The sequence below is a fragment of the Oncorhynchus keta genome, chromosome 8 (genome assembly GCF_023373465.1).
Source record: "Oncorhynchus keta strain PuntledgeMale-10-30-2019 chromosome 8, Oket_V2, whole genome shotgun sequence".
Lineage (NCBI taxonomy): Eukaryota > Metazoa > Chordata > Actinopteri > Salmoniformes > Salmonidae > Oncorhynchus > Oncorhynchus keta.
The window spans coordinates 8,391,666-8,409,930 of record NC_068428.1 but is presented as its reverse complement, the minus strand read 5'-3'; the positions used below and the strand labels follow the sequence as shown (position 1 = coordinate 8,409,930).

The 18,265-nt window shown below is 44.9% G+C and overlaps 1 protein-coding gene across 10 annotated transcripts in view; it reads left to right on the top strand.

Moving 5' to 3' along the window:
- The window catches only part of LOC118386766 (ephrin type-B receptor 3-like), a 105,189-nt gene that overhangs the window by 67,453 nt on the left and 19,471 nt on the right, over positions 1 to 18,265 (top strand). For 4 of the 10 annotated variants that reach the window (XM_035774569.2, XM_035774568.2, XM_035774567.2 and 1 more), the window contains exons 6-14: positions 5,632 to 5,756; positions 7,256 to 7,418; positions 8,602 to 8,710; positions 10,367 to 10,419; positions 11,923 to 12,045; positions 13,573 to 13,820; positions 14,744 to 14,959; positions 16,510 to 16,659; positions 17,055 to 17,254. In XM_035774569.2, coding sequence (XP_035630462.1) covers positions 5,632 to 5,756; positions 7,256 to 7,418; positions 8,602 to 8,710; positions 10,367 to 10,419; positions 11,923 to 12,045; positions 13,573 to 13,820; positions 14,744 to 14,959; positions 16,510 to 16,659; positions 17,055 to 17,254 — 1,387 coding nt within the window. Of the gene's footprint in view, positions 1 to 5,631; positions 5,757 to 7,255; positions 7,419 to 8,601; positions 8,711 to 10,366; positions 10,420 to 11,910; positions 12,130 to 13,572; positions 13,821 to 14,743; positions 14,960 to 16,509; positions 16,660 to 17,054; positions 17,255 to 18,265 lie in introns of all 10 variants that reach the window. The other 6 variants (XM_035774562.2, XM_035774566.2, XM_035774560.2 and 3 more) reach the window with 3 other exon arrangements.

Here is an 18,265-nt window from a genome sequence, read left to right as displayed (position 1 = left end):
CTGAACTTGCAACCTTCCGGTTACTAGACCAACGCTCTAACCACTAGGCTACCCTGCCGCCCCAGACATGCTAGCAAACTTGCAAATCCGGGTTAGTTATCAATATCTGTCCGAGTTGAAATGAGTTGGCTAGCTAATGTCTGCCAACCGTTTGCTGTCTAACCAGAACTAAAATGGCATTCTATGTGTCTATCTGGCCAAACGTAAGGATTTGTTTGTCTAACCACACACTGACATGCACAGCTCTCTGGGTGAGGTTCTGAGGTTCTGTCTTCAAGTATTCAGTGGGTGATGAAGCTCCTTCCATCTATGTAATGTATACAGGTTATGGACAGGTGTAGTCAGGTGGCAGGAGAATGACACTCCATCCTGGATATGACTGAGTTTGCCTCAACCCATGGGCCAGCAGGCAGAGTTCAATAATTACAGGCAGATGTGAAACGGAGGAGAGTGGCACTCTTCTCATACCACTCTGAAGGCTACTGACCAGGAAGAAGCTTTGCATACAGAGTAATATGAGAAGAGTGCAATTGCTGAAGTTATGTAGCTATTCTAAATAAAAGTGTTTTGATCACTTTCAAGTGTAACAGCTCCATGTAGAATAAACCATACTTCACATGATACTGTAGAAGCGGGGTTCTGCTAATATAACAGGTTGCAAATATTATACCTTCCTGTGTGGTGTCCCGTATAAGACAGAAGTTCCCTGACGTTTGACGAATACACAGGGTCCCCCACTATTGATAATAACATTTGATTAAATAATAACAAAAAAAGATCATAAAAAGTAATAGATGTGTCTTGTATCGTTTTAATGCTGAGTGCAAGGTCTCTCCCTATTCAGACATCTGTATCAACCAGTCTTTCAGTCAGAGAACTCTATTTCAAAAGCATCTCTTCGGTCCTTGATGAGTGACACATGTATTGAAAGGGTGATATTACTTAACAATTGTCACGTACTGTCTTATAAGTAATCACCTTTTGTCCCTTCTGTGGTGTTTGCCAACACCTGATGGGCATGGCAGCGCAGATCAGCTCCAGGCCCCTCTCATCACAGATACTGGTCATGAAGGAGCCTGACTTTGGGTCCTATATCTGACCCAGCTCCTATATCACAGACTGAGGGAGAGAAAGACTGTCACTATAGAGTAACGTTAGACGACATTAGATACACGGTTGAACATAGCCAATCAGAGATCCTGATTCACAAGGGACACGTGCTAGCATTTACATTTACAAGTAAGTCATTTAGCAGACGCTCTTATCCAGAGCGACTTACAAATTGGTGCATTCACCTTACGACATCCAGTGGAACAGCCACTCTACAATAGTGCATCTAAATCTTTTAAGGGGGGTGAGAAGGATTACTTTATCCTATCCTAGGTATTCCTTAAAGAGGTGGGGTTTCAGGTGTCTCCGAAAGGTGGTGATTGACTCCGCTGTCCTGGCGTCGTGAAGGAGTTTGTTCCACCATTGGGGGCCAGAGCAGCGAACAGTTTTGACTGGGCTGAGCGGGAACTGTACTTCCTCAGTGGTAGGGAGGCGAGCAGGCCAGAGGTGGATGAACGCAGTGCCCTTGTTTGGGTGTAGGGCCTGATAGAGCCTGGAGGTACTGAGGTGCCGTTCCCCTCACAGCTCCGTAAGCACCATGGTCTTGTCGGATGCGAGCTTCAACTGGAAGCCAGTGGAGAGAGCGGAGGAGCGGGGTGACGTGAGAGAACTTGGGAAGGTTGAACACCAGACGGGCTGCGGCGTTCTGGATGAGTTGTAGGGGTTTAATGGCACAGGCAGGGAGCCCAGCCAACAGCGAGTTGCAGTAATCCAGACGGGAGATGACAAGTGCCTGGATTAGGACCTGCGCCGCTTCCTGTGTGAGGCAGGGTCGTACTCTGCGGATGTTGTAGAGCATGAACCTACAGGAACGGGCCACCGCCTTGATGTTAGTTGAGAACGACAGGGTGTTGTCCAGGATCACGCCAAGGTTCTTAGCGCTCTGGGAGGAGGACACAATGGAGTTGTCAACCGTGATGGCGAGATCATGGATGGCAGTCCTTCCCGGGAGGAAGAGCAGCTCCGTCTTGCCGAGGTTCAGCTTGAGGTGGTGATCCGTCATCCACACTGATATGTCTGCCAGACATGCAGAGATGCGATTCGCCACCTGGTCATCAGAAGGGGGAAAGGAGAAGATTAATTGTGTGTCGTCTGCATAGCAATGATAGGAGAGACCATGTGAGGTTATGACAGAGCCAAGTGACTTGGTGTATAGCGAGAATAGGAGAGGGCCTAGAACAGAGCCCTGGGGACACCAGTGGTGAGAGCGCGTGGTGAGCAGACAGATTCTCGCCACGCCACCTGGTAGGAGCGACCTGTCAGGTAGGACGCAATCAAGCGTGGGCCGCGCCGGAGATGCCCAACTCAGAGAGGGTGGAGAGGAGGATCTGATGGTTCACAGTATCGAAGGCAGCCGATAGGTCTAGAAGGATGAGAGCAGAGGAGAGAGAGTTAGCTTTAGCAGTGCGGAGCGCCTCCGTGATACAGTGAAGAGCAGTCTCAGTTGAATGACTAGTCTTGAAACCTGACTGATTTGGATCAAGAAGGTCATTCTGAGAGAGATAGCGGGAGAGCTGGCCAAGGACGGCACGTTCAAGAGTTTTGGAGAGAAAAGAAAGAAGGGATACTGGTCTGTAGTTGTTGACATCGGAGGGATCGAGTGTAGGTTTTTTCAGAAGGGTGCAACTCTCGCTCTCTTGAAGACGGAAGGGACGTAGCCAGCGGTCAGGGATGAGTTGATGAGCGAAGTGAGGTAAGGGAGAAGGTCTCCGGAAATGGTCTAGCATGGTTGTCATTTCTCACTCTGGCCCTGGAGTAATCCATCGGCACAGTGGAAAGGGTCACCTTCTTACAACATACAAGACACACATGTACACACATAATTGATTACATTATCAATGGTGGTTTGGTGAATTCCAGGTGTCCTCCATTACTCTGAACCGGGACTGGTGTCTGGCCACTGCCTCAGACTTCTGTAACAGCTCCCGATATGGCAGGAGGTTTCCCACGATGCTGCTGAACAACAAATCCACCAGGTTGAAGCCTGCGAATGAAATAAAATATCATCGCTCAATAAACATAAAGTGAGAAAAATAACTATCTCTAGTTTGGAAGTAATGTATATGCTAATAGAGGGACTGTAAGTACAGAATAGATTCAGGCTTGTGACGCTGATGCCGTTTCTATGCAACCAGCAGTGTACATTGCTGAATGCTTGCTGATACGTTTAGCTATTTTCTGCCAGAGCCAAAGCCACAAGTACCATCCTTTACTTATTTTTGCCCTAGAAAATACACAAACTTTTATGAGAACATGCATGTTGTGGCAGACACCCCCGAATGCTAGCTAACTTGCAAATCCGGGTTAGTTATCAATATCTGTCCGAGTTGAAATGAGTTGACTAGCTAGTGTCTGCCAACCGTTATTGAAAGAAAGTTGGCTTCATCGTATGAATAGCTAGTATCCAATGCCTGCCCTGTATTGACAGTAAATGCAAATGTGCTACAATTAGCTGCTGATAACAAGGTAGCTAGCTAACATGAGATTTTCTCATCTTCCTCTGACATGCTACATCACATTACATATTAGCGTGATATGTTTACTTAGCTACAGTATCATTCCCCTTTCATCTGTGGTATCATAGCTAGCCTGGCTTGCTAGAATTATCAAATAATGTTGTACAATGAAAAGTAGATAGCTAGCTGGTACCAATATAATAATGAACAGATACCATTCCTGGCCATCTGGCAATATTGTTGAAATGCATTGGAGGTTGGCACCAACTTTATGGAAGCCCATTTTCACTCCTATTTGCTGAGCGAAAATGTAATGTGCATGTGTTGCACCCAGATGCAAACTTGACAACATTGTCCAAAAACTCCACATGGCAGCTGGGGGTGGACCACAATGTGTTGTCTCTGGGAAATTGGTATAATTGGCAAAAGTGGGCATGTAAGAAATCCATACCAAAACCCTCAAGTACGTCGTAACTAACTCACTTACAAAACTCTGACTGACTTTATGACCAACATTTTCCTATTTACACTTTGTCGTCAATTTTGACACTAGACTAAATGTTTCTGACTCATATTGATGCCAGATAGGCCATTCCATATGAGAGTTGTGTATTGCCTTCAGTTGCTCTTAAACATTTTCATGGTGACAGCGCTTCAAACAATGGCGCCAAAAAAAGATCAGGTCTGAGGAAAATTGGAACATTTTTATGCTTGCTGAGACAACACCGTTGTTATTTCTCATACTTTTTATGATTATTATGTTTCTTCACAAGATGTTGTCAAATATGTAGCCTACTCACTGTGGTATGTTGTTAAAATGGCCACTATTAAACAGAATGACAATTTGAACATGATTTATAGTAGCCTAGTCTTGTAACTGCAGGCTACAGATTTGTTCAAATGTAAAACCCTCTTATTTTCTCTCATCTTAAAAATTCAAGATTCTTGCACCCCCACTTTCACACAATGCACCCCCCAGGAGGAGTGTAGGTCAGGGGGGAGCAGCAGGGGGGAAGGAGAGACACCACCCCGATCAGATTATCCTTACATTCCCTACCATTCTCGCTGCTCTCTGCATTCACCTTTTAAGACCAAAAATAAATAGAGGCGATAAGCCGTGTGAGGCCCGCCATGGTTACTGGTTACTCCCCAGTGTCTCGGCCAGGAGGAGGTTCCCAGTGACCTGGGGAGTTTGCCGAGGGAGTATTGTCTATGGGGAGAGGTTTGAGATTTTCAGGGTGGAATGGGTGGCTGGTGGTAGGCTACTACATGGGGATGGAGCTTTGGGTTAGGGAAGAAAGAGAGAAAGAGGGGAGGGAGTGAGAGAGAGGGAGGTCTAGGGTGGTGGGGGTGACAATGACAAGGAGAAACAAAGGTTCAAAGTACCGGACTTGGGGATTAGAAACTGTTTAACAAAGATTATTGGTGGAGAGAGGGGGAAGGGGGGTGGGGGGACGAAGAGGAGAATACTAGGAGTAAAAGAGACAGATGAAACAGGGGAAGAGAATCATTAAGAGAGGGGACATTTTTGGGCATACTAAAGAAGGACTGAAGTGACAATGGATGTTAAATAAAAGCGAATGATAGGGTAGCAACTAGGGAGGTGAGGATGGATCAGGCCTGGACATGCCGAGAGAGAGAGAGAGAGAGAGACAGACTGCTGTGTGTAGTCATATACAGGTCACAAATAAAAGAGCGGGTTGAGAAATGAACCTGAAGTGGGTGAGGTCATGTATTTGTGCGTATGTGCACGTGCATGTGTGTGTGCCGCACAGGGTGTGTATTGGATTTTACAAATACTAAGCGCCACCATTTTGTTGATTGATTCCCTCGTTGCTGAGAAAGAATCACAGATCCCTTGTCTGGAAAAGGAACAGCAGAGCTCTCGGGAGAGAGAGTGGCTGGCTGCATAGCTTACCAAGTATAGCAAACACAGCACATCACAAAGCCCTGCAAAGCATCAATATGCTTAGGCTTGTGTAGATATACAAAGGGTGTAAAGCTCCGAAAACACACAATACTGAATTAAAGTGCATATTTCCTTCCCTCTACCCCTCTCTTACAGCTCCATCTGCAGTACCCACAGTTCACCTGATGGGGGCCACAGCGAGCACCATGAGTCTTTCCTGGCTGCCCCCTGAAAAACCCAATGGAATTATTCTGGATTACGAGATTAAGTACCATGAGAAGGTAAGCAACAATGTAAATCAACGCTTCTTAATTCTACATCCTATTTCACAAGTCTTGTTTCTGCCTCTGTTGCATGCTGTAATAATATTGCCCCGTAGGAAATAATTCAACACCACAACAATAACAACAACATTTATGACAAAGTCTTAATCCCGTCCCTCTGTCCGCTGGGCGTTTAGTTGATCCTTCCTTCCTGCCTTTATTCCTTCTTCCCCTCCCAATTCCTCCTCCTTTTCTTTTCTGTTTACCCCCCCCATGCAAATATTCGAAAATCTTTATAAAAACGATATTTTGCTACGAGAGTTCTGTTTATATCAAATTGACGTGTTGATGATAAAAGGCTGTGCGTGATGACATAGTGGGCATAAAAATGCTTTTGGGGTTACATTTCCATGTAATTAATAAAACATTTCATTTTTTATCACATTTTTAACTCTACTGGTGATTTTGTCAAAATAAATGTTGCATTATATAGTGAATGTGCCCACTCCGGTCTTGGCACGTGCGCTCTAACCAACAGCTCGCAGATACAGTGCGGGTTGGCTACCTACTGTACGTGATGAGATTTTTATTTGTCGAACTGCAGACAATTATCGATAATTTTGTCACCAAAATAAGACCCTCTATATACATTGGAAAAGAAGCATCAAGCTCAGTAACTTTCACCACCCTGTGGAAGTTCATCATAACCTAATTGTATATAACTGCATGGGAGGACCACACACCATATCCTGTTATTAAAGTTTACAAATGGAATGTTAACTGACAGATTTACTGTTTCCATCAGGCCTGACGTGATATGTTTTATTTGACATGGACTTTACTTGCATAATTTATTGAATTTTTTATTTCACCTTTATTTAACCAGGGAGGCCAGTTGAGAAAAAGTTCTCATTTACTACTGATCTGGCCAAGATAAAGCAAAGCAGTGCGAGAAAAACAGCAACACAGAGTTACACATAAACAAACGTACAGTCAATAACACAAAATAAAATAAAAATAGAATCTATGTACAGTATGTGGAAATGTAGAAGAGTAGGGAGGTAAAGGCAATAAATAGGCCCTAGAGGCGAAAATAATTACAACTTAGCATTAATACTGGAGTGATAGATGTGCAGATGATAATGTGCAAGTAGAGATACTGGGATGCGAAAGAGCAAAAAGGTAAGTAATAATATGGGGATGAGGTGGTCGGGTGTGCTATTTACAGATTGGCTGGGTAAAGGTACAGTGATCGGCAAAAAAAGGTTGGATGGAAACTTGGTTAGTGTCTCTCTATGTTTCTTGTGGTGTTGTACCCACCGATTAAAGCTCTCCATCTATTTTCGCCTCGCGCTGCCTCTCGCCATCTGTACGGTGAGATTTGTTGGACACGGCATGTGCCACAAAGCGGGTGGAGGGAAGGCGATAAATACGGATGATATGAATGAGGGGATGTTGTTTGATTAGTACATTTTTTAAGCATTTCTCAACCCTTCTCTGTACGTTTGGTTTGGCAGGACCAGGGTGAGGCCATCGCCCACACCATGACAGCCCAAAGGAGCTCTGCCCGCATCGAGGGGCTCAAGACGGGCACGCCCTATGTGGTCCAGGTCCGAGCCCGCACAGTAGCTGGGTACGGCCGCTATAGCAGCCCCGCCGACTTCAGCACCAACCTAAAAAGTATGAATTAATTAACTTTTTTTCTCCCCATGTGCGGAAATTGGAGTTTGTCAAACAGTCTGAGACACATACAGGGGCGGCATTGACACAAGCATGCATCAGAATACTACTGAAATTCTCACACGCTGTAAAAAAGGCACACATCTCTTGTGGTTGCTCACAACCTGGTAGCAGCACGGTGCTTGCAACACTAGGTTATGTGTTTGCTTCGTGCGAGGGCCACATATAGCCTGTTGTATAAGTGTTCATTTTAAATCACTTTTGGATTAATGCATTGGCTAACTGACCATATTACATCACTTTCTTCCTACCTCCACTTCCTTACCCTGTGCCCCTGCTTATAAATATGTAGAGGCTCAAAAGCCTTACATAAGGTTTATACTTCTTTAGGCTTATCATTGAAATAATAAACCTTTTCTGCCTGTCTGCCGATGTCACGGTTTTCTTGCGGTGACGGAGAGTCGGACCAAAATAATAAAGAAAACACAAAATACTAAGACCAGGGCGTGACAGCCGAATCATTTATGACGATGTCTCCCATTATTTGACTGTCATTCCAATTTATATTAGAGCCAGTTAGGCTAGAGTACCGTAACGTGAATCTAAAGGTTTAATCTGACAAACTGACAATAGCCTTTCCATTTTCTCTGATGCAGAGTGGTGAACACAAGTGCATGCCTGTCTTTACATAAGCATATGGTTTCAAGGAGTAGGTGTAGGAGTGGTTTCTAGGAGTAGCTGAAGTGTAGGAGTTGAAAGCATATACATATATAGGATCTTCATTTCATCACCCTGTTGCAGGAGAGAACAGGAATGTTTTTACTTGGAGTTTAATTGAGGTTTAAAAAGGCTTCTGAAGTTTGTAATTTCCACTTTGAAATTTCAGACTTGATTTACCCTTAGGAAAAATGTATCAACCCCTACAAAAATGTTCACTAGTAATAATCCCCATAATAATAAAAAATGCCTGTTGTAGCAGGATTATTGTCCTGCTGTAGCAAACTGTCTCAAATCATTCTATACAGGTGGGAGATGCACGCATACGTCACAAGGACAAAGTGATGTCGGGAGTTCGCCTAGTCGGAGGGTGTGAGGGCCGTGTGGGTGTAGTGTGTATGTATTTATGTGATAGTGGTGACAGGTACCTATGGGTAACCCTGACCTCTAACCTCTTGACCTCTAGGTGACCCCGAGAAGTCTCTTCAGGAGCAGCTGCCCCTTATTGTTGGTTCTGCCACCGCAAGTCTAGTCTTCATTATCGCTGTCGTCGTCATTGCCATCGTCTGCCTCAGGTGAGAATAAACATAGTCGATACTACCCAGTGAACACATTGTTGTTTAGATAACGTTGAAAAAGTGTCTACGTCCGACATTGAAGCCACGTTCATTATCAAAAGCAGTTGACCAAGCTCACACAATAATAGCTGACAATAAGCCATACTTCAGTTTGTGGATGAAACAATGTTAGCATAGCAATGTTAGCAAGTGATATAAAACCGCATATTTATGGTAAATCCTGGCACATTTGATTTACAGATTGAAACACCCACACAAAAACTAAATGGAAATGTCAACTTTTGAATGTGTTTACGTCCTTAAACACACAACAGAAAGACAGGGACACTCTGCACTGGCTGCCACCTATTTTATTTCACCTTTATTTAACCAGGTAGGCTAGTTGAGAACAAGTTCTCATTTGCAACTGCGACCTGGCCAAGATAAAGCATAGCAGTGTGAACAGACAACACAGAGTTACACATGGAGTAAACCTAAGAGTTTTGCGAGTAGGAGATTAGCTCGTCCAGTGGATAGTCCATACAGATTTCACTCCCAATCCCTCGCTAGGCTATCCCATGGAACAGAGCATGAGCTTCAGCTGCTAGAAGCTAATAGGCCTGCATTCATGGACTTGTCATCAAGTTCCCGGGTATATGCACTTGGACGCTGCCCGTCCCAAAAACCTGGACACGGCCCATCCCTATTGATTCCTATTCACTTGTAGGATATTTGTCCATTTAACTTTAATATCCATTCAGTTCTTGTAAAAGCCTGGCCGTGGTCTTTCAACTCTACTGTACATAGTACTACTATGTACAGTAGAGTACTACTATGTCACTGGGAGTCTGCAGGTTGGCAAAGCATACAAGTTTGATACCCTCCCTTTTGGCGACTGGTTGGCACTCATCCGCCTCTCGCAGTGACATGGTTCACTGTGAGCCGCCCGTTCTGACAGGCCCAGGCCCTGTCAGGCTGAATAGTCTCTTTCTTTGTCTTAGCTTAGCTCGCTAGCATCTGCCACGAGAGAAGAAAAAAAAAGAAGGAATACTCAGAGGCTCCTTGGCATATTCCGTAGCTGCATTTGAATTGGAAATGAGATGCAAATCACCGGCGGGTATTATTGCCCCGGTTACTGGTTAGACAACAAAGGAACCACATTAACATGTCATTTCAACAACCCCACCCCCTTCGCCCTGTCATAGCCATCTCCCCTGCATTAATGGACTGATACTGAAGAAATAAGAGAAAGAGGAGGATGAACAGAATAAATAAGGGGGGATTGGGAGTGAACAGTGTATTAGTCTGAACCAGCGTGCAGGAGGGAGTGTTAAACTGGGTGTTGATGGAGACAGCTGAGGATGCCATTGGATGAGGCTTTGTCCTTCACTTCTCGAGTTGAGCCATTATGTTTTCTCTCAGCTGCCATTTCAGACATAAACAGAGTCCTACTTTTGCTGTCCAATATATTATCTTATTTTGTAGTTTTACCTGAAATTCTCTATTTCTTAGTTTCAAATATAAAGATATCGTGGTGGGCAGCAATACAGTGGTATTCTCTATTTCTAATGACACGGCTTTGCCGAAATCATCTCCACTCAATCCTGCTCCATTGAATATTGCACCATACGGTACTTGACTGACTTTGTGTTTTTACTCTGGTTTGCCCCACAGGAAGCAGAGGAATGGCTCCGAGTCAGAGTACACAGAGAAACTGCAGCAGTACAGTAAGTCTCTACTGCCTGTCCTCCATTATAAGCTTTCCACATGATCCATATTCTAACAGCCGGCCTCTGAGCTAGACTTAGTCCCTACATCTAACAGTATACCCACACACGACATGTCAAAAGCCAGTTATATCACAAGAATCCTATTTCCACATAATGTGTCAAAATAAGGTTTATGTCATTTAACAGTCACAGATTATATAGGCAGCATTGGTACACTCTTAGGGAAAAAAGCTGCTGTCTAGAACCTAACCGGCTGAACCCATACTCTGTTTTGATTTTTTTTACATTTCACCTTTATTTAACCAGGTAGGCCAGTTGAGAACAAGTGCTCATTTACAACAGCAACCTGGCCAAGATAAAGCTTGGTGTCATAAGAAGGAATTCCCCTCGACCACGCTCACAAATTGGGGAAAACAAACATTCTTTCCTATTGACCCCCATTGTAAAAAAAAAAACAATTTCATCACAGATTTTTTGTTATACAGAAATAATGCTGTGTTGTTCAAAGTAACCATGTCAAAAATCCCGACCTACGGTTCACAATGCTCACAAAAAGGGAAATAGAGCCTGCGAGAAGAGCCCTGTGGCCTCAATCTATTTGGTGTGGAAAATTGTGTGGACATGATGTCCAAGTAGGCTACATGTAGCTATGTGTGTGGAAAACATTTCATCACACGAAAGAGATTTAACTCATTTAGTATAGTCCGTTTGTAACTCCAATCACTAATTGTAGCTATAAATTCTGTTTGTTTGTGTTGTTGGTTTTGGCTAGCTTAATGTTCTGATTGGTAGCTAGCTAGCACTCACTCACGTAGCTAACTTTAGCGCCGTCATGAAAGGAGCTTGAGGGAATCCCTACAATATTAATGTTTTTCTAAGTAGTGAGAACACTTGGGAGCAGGAAATATTCAAAAGTAATCTTTTAGACATTGAACTTTCTTAAATGTAATTTTGTAAATGAGGAAAACAAGCAGACAACAAGAAAATAGCATTTTATAAAGGTGACGTTTTTGCTGTGAGTCAATTGGGTAATCAAGATAACCAAGGGTTGTTTTCCCCACAGGCGGGCGGGCCGCAGTGTTCTATTTAATACCTACTGAGACGATGGAAGAACCCTTTGAAGAAACCTCTTGGGTTCCACGTAGAACCCTTTCCACAGAGGACTCTACATGGATCTCAAAAGGGTTCTACCTGAAACCAAAAAAGGGTTCTTCCTGGTACCAAAAAGTGTTCACCTCTGGGGACAGCCGAAGATCCCTTTTGGAACCCATTTTTCTGAGAGTGTAGTGGTTGTGGATCTCATTGGTGTTATTCCTCGACTGTAACATCTTATGTTAATGCACCCAATATCATTAGAAGCAAAGCTATCATTACAACACGTAGGCCGCCTTCATGCATTTAATTGATTAACAATCAATGCTGTACATATAATTTTGAATGGTAATTTCTGCTTGACTGCCTTGATTCATGTGATTATTTCCGCTATTGAATCCCCTATAGTCACACCTGGAATGAAGGTCTATATTGACCCCTTCACCTACGAGGACCCCAATGAGGCCATCCGCGAGTTTGCCAAGGAGATCGACATCTCCTGCGTGAAGATCGAGGAAGTCATTGGCGCAGGTAACCAACAAAAGCTCCTGAGCTACAGGGGGAAGAATGCTAGTCACCTCCAGGCCATACCGTTAGAGGACTTCACGCCAAGCGGTACTTTCACTCAATTCATCGTCCCAACCCCCCCCCCTTAAACCATCCCGCCTCCCCTCGTGCTCCCCCCCATCCCCCCAGCACTAGCAGCCCCCCTAATCACAAATATGCATTTACACCTTTGCAAAAATGTTGCGTCCCCTAATTCGCTTCACTCACAACTGTAGCTCCCCCTTAGGTTGGCACCTAAGTGCCTTTACTGATTGCTACCTCTTTTCCCCACTTTTTGTCTCTTTGTTTTAATAAACCTTTAACCTCTAAGAACTGCCCATTCCTGGTCCTGGAGATGTGCTCTGCAGTAAGAAGTTACTTTGTTTGTTCAACTGTCATTAATCAATCACTTAAATTGATTAGCACCCCTTCTTGAATCTACCTGACTTAATCGTCATCTAGGAGAGTTGATTGGCTATTCAAGAAGCTAGAACAGCAGCCTTCCAGGGCCAGGACATTCATCTCTAAACTCCATCCCCCTCTTTAAGAGTGTTGAGGGCCACTATTAAAGGGGACCACTCCAAAGTCCCTTTGACCCTTCACCTCATCACTTTTTGTGGTCATCCTTCCTCTTTACTTCTTCCTGTCCTTCCTGTTTACACCCTTGCTCCATCCCTCTGCCCCTTTTTGATGTACTAGTTAGAGTTCAAATCTTGATATTTTGAAATATTAGTAATACTTTTGCTAAAAAGCTGCAGGACTGTTGTCGACTCAGAGTTAGCCATGTATCTGAGCTGAATGAAGACTTGTGTTGATGGGAATTTTGATTTTGAGGTGTATGTCGCCTGCAGCTGAGCCCCCTCTGCTCTACTACCACTACCACAGCTTAACATCTACTGCTGCTACTTAAACCCGTTGCTTCCAAGCCTTCACCTTTAGTGACAATCCTCAAACCCTGTTGCCCCTCCCCTTTACCCTCCCCGTTCCCTCACTTCCCTTGTTTCCGTCTCTCGCACATACACTCTCTCTCTCACACACTCTCGCACCCGCTTGGCGTGTTAGGACCTAAACGCAAAGCCTCCACGAGCCCCAAGCGTCTCTCGCCTCCAGCCTCTTCTTCCGCCCCTAACTCCTCTGAATCCTAATCTCCCCAACCACCCCTCTACCCCCACCCCCTATATCTCTAGCCTTCCACCTCTCCACTCTCTTATCAAGCTTTACCACCACCCCCAAACTACCCACGCTAACCCACTCTTCCCTACGTTTTTAGTTCTCCCTCGACCGTCCCTCACTCTCACCTTTCATCCCCCCCTTTTCTCTGCCATTCCTAGCCACCGTACACTGCCCGAGCCGCTCTCTCTCGCAGTCTCCCGCTTCCATTTCTTGACTCCTTGGTTCTAACCAGTAAACTGTCCCTCTCCCCTCTCTCCCCACTCTCCTCCACTTTTTCTATCCTTCCTCTCTTCCCCCCTCCGTCTCTCTCTCTCTGTCTCCTATTCCTCGCTCTCACAGGAGAGTTTGGGGAGGTGTGTCGCGGGCGTTGCAAGCTACCCGGCCGACGTGAGATCATTGTGGCTATCAAGACACTCAAGGTGGGCTACACTGACCGGCAGAGGCGGGACTTCCTGAGTGAAGCAAGCATCATGGGACAGTTCGACCACCCCAACATCATTCGACTGGAGGGCGTGGTCACCAAGAGCCGGCCAGTCATGATCGTCACAGAGTTTATGGAGAACGGGGCACTAGACTCTTTCTTGAGGGTAGGAGAACCTGTGGAACATACACACACACAGTACTAAATAATAATAATTTGATGGGTGCACACACCCACACACACACACACACACACACACACACACACACACACACACACACACACACACACACACACACACACACACACACACACACACACACACACACACACACACACACACACACACACACACACACACACACACACACACACACACAAGGATATGTTTAGAATTAGCAAATTATTTGAAACATTGAGCTCAGGGTTTGGCAAAATAAAACATAATTTCACATATTTCTAACATTACACACCACCTACTGTAACCCCCAAAATGTTTTCATAATAACAAAGGCCTAACTTGATGTCAATCTCTGGACTAAATCAATTGAACAATAAAAAACAGCCAGAGAATTGATACTCTTGAAAACACATAAATGTGTATCTGTAATCATCTCATCATCTGAGTACCCAAACATGCACCTAACCCCCGTCTGTTGTCAGTATCTTACAAATGTGCCACTCCTCTCGCAATCTCCGACATTTACAGATGTTTCACTAGCCTATGAATCACTGGCTCGCCTTCATATTAAACATTGTCTGATACTTAGAAGGAGAGAGAGAGCGGAAGATAGAGGGAGAGAGAGATGGAGGGAATGGAAGGGTTGAAAGAGGGTAGAGAGAAAGGGGTGAAACAGAAGGAGAGCTAGATGGGAGACAGGTAGAGATATGGGGAAATAAGAAAGAGAGTGAGAGAAAAACCACGAGAGAGCAAGAGACACAAAACAAAAGAGAGAGATGGTAGGAAAAGAGAGAACGCGGCAAAGAGGTAGGAATGGAAGTATGTTAAACAGTTAAGCTAAATATTGAATATAGATTATAGTATAATGCTTGCTTATATTTCTCTTTCTATCTCTCTGTCTTTGCCAGCTCAACGACGGGCAGTTCACAGTGATCCAGCTTGTGGGGATGCTGCGTGGCATCGCGGCGGGCATGAAGTATCTGTCTGATATGAACTACGTCCACCGGGACCTGGCTGCACGCAACATCCTGGTCAACAGCAACCTGGTGTGTAAGGTGTCTGACTTCGGCCTGTCGCGCTTCCTCGAAGATGACGCCACGGACCCCACCTACACCAGCTCACTGGTTAGTGTGCAGGACACTTTGGTAGTGTGTGTATGCATGTGTGTGTGTGCATCTACACTGCATGACCAAAAGTATGTGGGCAGCTGCTCGTCGAACATCTCATTCCAAAGCATGGGCGCTAATATTGAGTTGGTCCCCTCTCTGCTGCTATAACAGCCTACACTCTTCTGGGAAGATGTTGGAAGAGGTACTTGCGTCCATTTAGCCACTAGAGCATTAGTGAGGTCGGGCACAAATGTAGGCCTGTTCGCAGTCGGCGTTCCAATTCATCCCAAAGGTGTTCGATGGGTTTGAGGTCAGTGCAGGCCAGTCAAGTTCTTCCACACCGATCTCGACAAACCCTTTCTGGATGGACCTAGCTTTGTACACGGGGGCATTGTCATGCTGAAACAAGAAAGGGCCTTCCCCAAACTGTTGCCACAAAGTTGGAAGCACAGATTCGTCAAGAATGTCATTGTATGCTGTAGCATTAAGATTTACCTTCACTGGAACTAAGGGGCCTAGCACAAACCATAAAAAACAGCCCCAGACCATTATTACTTCTCCACCAAACTTTACGTTGGCACTATACATTCGGGCACGGAGCGTTGTCCTCGCGTCCGCCAGACTGCCAGATGGTGAAGCGTGATTCATCACTCCAGAGAATGTGTTTCCACTGCTCCGGAGTCCAACGGAGGCGAGCTTTATACCACTCCAGCCAACGCTTGGCATTGCACATGGTAATCTTGTGTGTGGCTGCTCGGCCATGGAAACCCATTTCATGAAGCCCCCGATGAACCGTTATTGCACTGACAGAGGCAGTCTGGAACACGTTAGTGAGTGTTGCAACCAAGGACAGACGATTTTTATGCACAATGCGCTTCAGCACTCAGCGGTCCCGTTCTGTGAGCTTGTGAGGCCTACCACTTCACGGCTGAACCCTTGTTGCTCCTAGACGTTTCCACTTCACAATAACAGGGCTTACAGTTGACCGGGGCAGCTCTAGCAGGGCAGAAATTTTACAAACTGACTTTTTGGAAAATTGGCAACCTATGACGGTGCCATGTTGAAAATCACTGAGCTCTTCAGGGAGGGCATTCTACTGCCAATGTTTGGCTATGGAGATTGCATGGCTGTGTGCTCGATTTTCATACACCTGTCAGCAACTGATGTGGCTGAAATAGCCAAATCCACAAATTTCAAGGGGTGTCCACATACTTTTGTATGTACAGTATAGTGTATGTCAAGTCTTGAATGAATGGTAATAAATTGGTTTGTTTCAATTTTTCGCCACTGTGTTCTTTTTTGCTATTTATTTTTTATTCAATCACAGATTGCACTGTACATTCAATAAGAATCACAATGAACTTGTTATTCAGGGTTTTGTTTGTTTATGTGTGTATGTGTATGGTATTTGTGTACCTCAGTTTTACCTGGCATCTTATCATAATCAAACGTGTCTCAACCAGTGTAAGTTTGTCTCACCCTCTCTTCCCTCTGTATGTGTGTAACTCTGTGTGTGACTCCATCCCCAGTATTTCACTCTCACCTACTCATTCGCATATCCACAGGGAGGCAAGATTCCTATTCGCTGGACGGCCCCCGAAGCCATCGCCTACAGGAAGTTCACCTCGGCCAGTGATGTGTGGAGCTACGGCATCGTCATGTGGGAAGTGATGTCGTACGGAGAGCGGCCATATTGGGACATGAGCAACCAGGACGTGAGTGGAACTTGCTTTTATTTACTTTACTGGACTTTACTTCTTTAAGATGACTTAGTTTGACATTCAACGTTCCCGAAAAACACTGTCACATCTTCAAGTTGTCACTCTCCTTCTCTGACTCCCCCTTTTTCCTAACTGGTTCCCCTTCCCTTTTCTCTCTCCCCCTGCCCCCTTCTCATGCTCTCTCTTATCTTCCCCCTCCCTCCCTCTCCCTGTCTTTTGACTCTTCTTATCTTGACTCGAAACCCCCCTTCTCTACCCAGTCATCACCCTGTTTCTTATCCTTTTCTTGTCTCATAATTCAAAACCATATTCCCTAGATTTGACCTCTTTTTTTTATCTTGGTCTGATTCTATCCCACTTGTCAATCTAACTCTTATCCAACCCTCCAGGTGATAAACGCCGTGGAGCAGGACTACCGGCTGCCCCCGCCCATGGACTGCCCCACAGCACTGCACCAGCTCATGCTCGACTGCTGGGTCAAGGAAAGGAACCTTCGTCCTAAATTCTCCCAGATCGTTGCAACGCTGGACAAGCTCATCCGCAACGCCGCCAGCCTCAAGGTGGTCACCAGCAGCACGCAATCTTCTGGGTAAGCCTATAAACTGGCAGACAGTCTGGCCCATCTCAGCCTAGTTAGCAGCTACTTTAATCTGGTGCTGGTTGCAAAACCCCAAATTCACAGATTTCCTAGAATAACCATAACCCGGTTATTTTCCCACCTGGATTTCTAGAAAACCTAGGAATTTTGCTAAAGTTTGGACACAACTACTTATTCAACGGTTTTTCTTTATTTTTTTACTATTGGCTACATTGTAGAATAATAGTGAAAAACATCAAAACTACGAAATAACACAAAAGTATAAAGTAACCAAAAAAATGTTAAACAAATCCAAATATATTTTAGATTCTTCAAAGTAGCCACCCTTTGCCTTTTTCCACACTCTTGGCATTCTCTCCACCAACTTCACCTGGTATGATTTTCCAACCATCTTGAAGGAATTCCCGCATATGCTGAGCACCCTGTTGGCTGCTTTTTCTTCACTCTGCGGTACAACTCATCCCAAACCATCTCAAATGGGTTGAGGTCGGTTGATTGTGTAGGCCAGGTCATCTGACGTAGCACTCTATCACTCTCCGTCTTGGTCAAATAGCCCCTACACAGCCTGGAGGTGTGTTTTGGGTCATTGTCTTGTTGAAAAACAAAATATGAGATGACGCATCATTGCAGAATGCTGTTGTAGCCATGTTGATTAAGTGTGCCTTGAATTCTAAATAAATCACTGACAGTGTCACCAACAAAGCACCCCGATACCATCACACCTCCTCCTCCATGGTTTCACGTTGAGAATTACACATGCAGAGATCATCCGTTCACATACTCTGCGTCTCACAAAGACAAGGTAGTTCTTGTCAAATAAGGACTCATCAGACCAGTGGACAGATTTCCACCGGTCTAATGTCCACTGCTCGTGTTTCTTGGCACAAGCAAGTTGCTTGTTCTTATTGGTGTCCTTTAGTTGTTTCTTTGCAGCAATTCGCCCATGAAGGCCTGATTCACGCATTCTCCTCTAAACTGTTGATGTTAAGATGTCTGTTACTT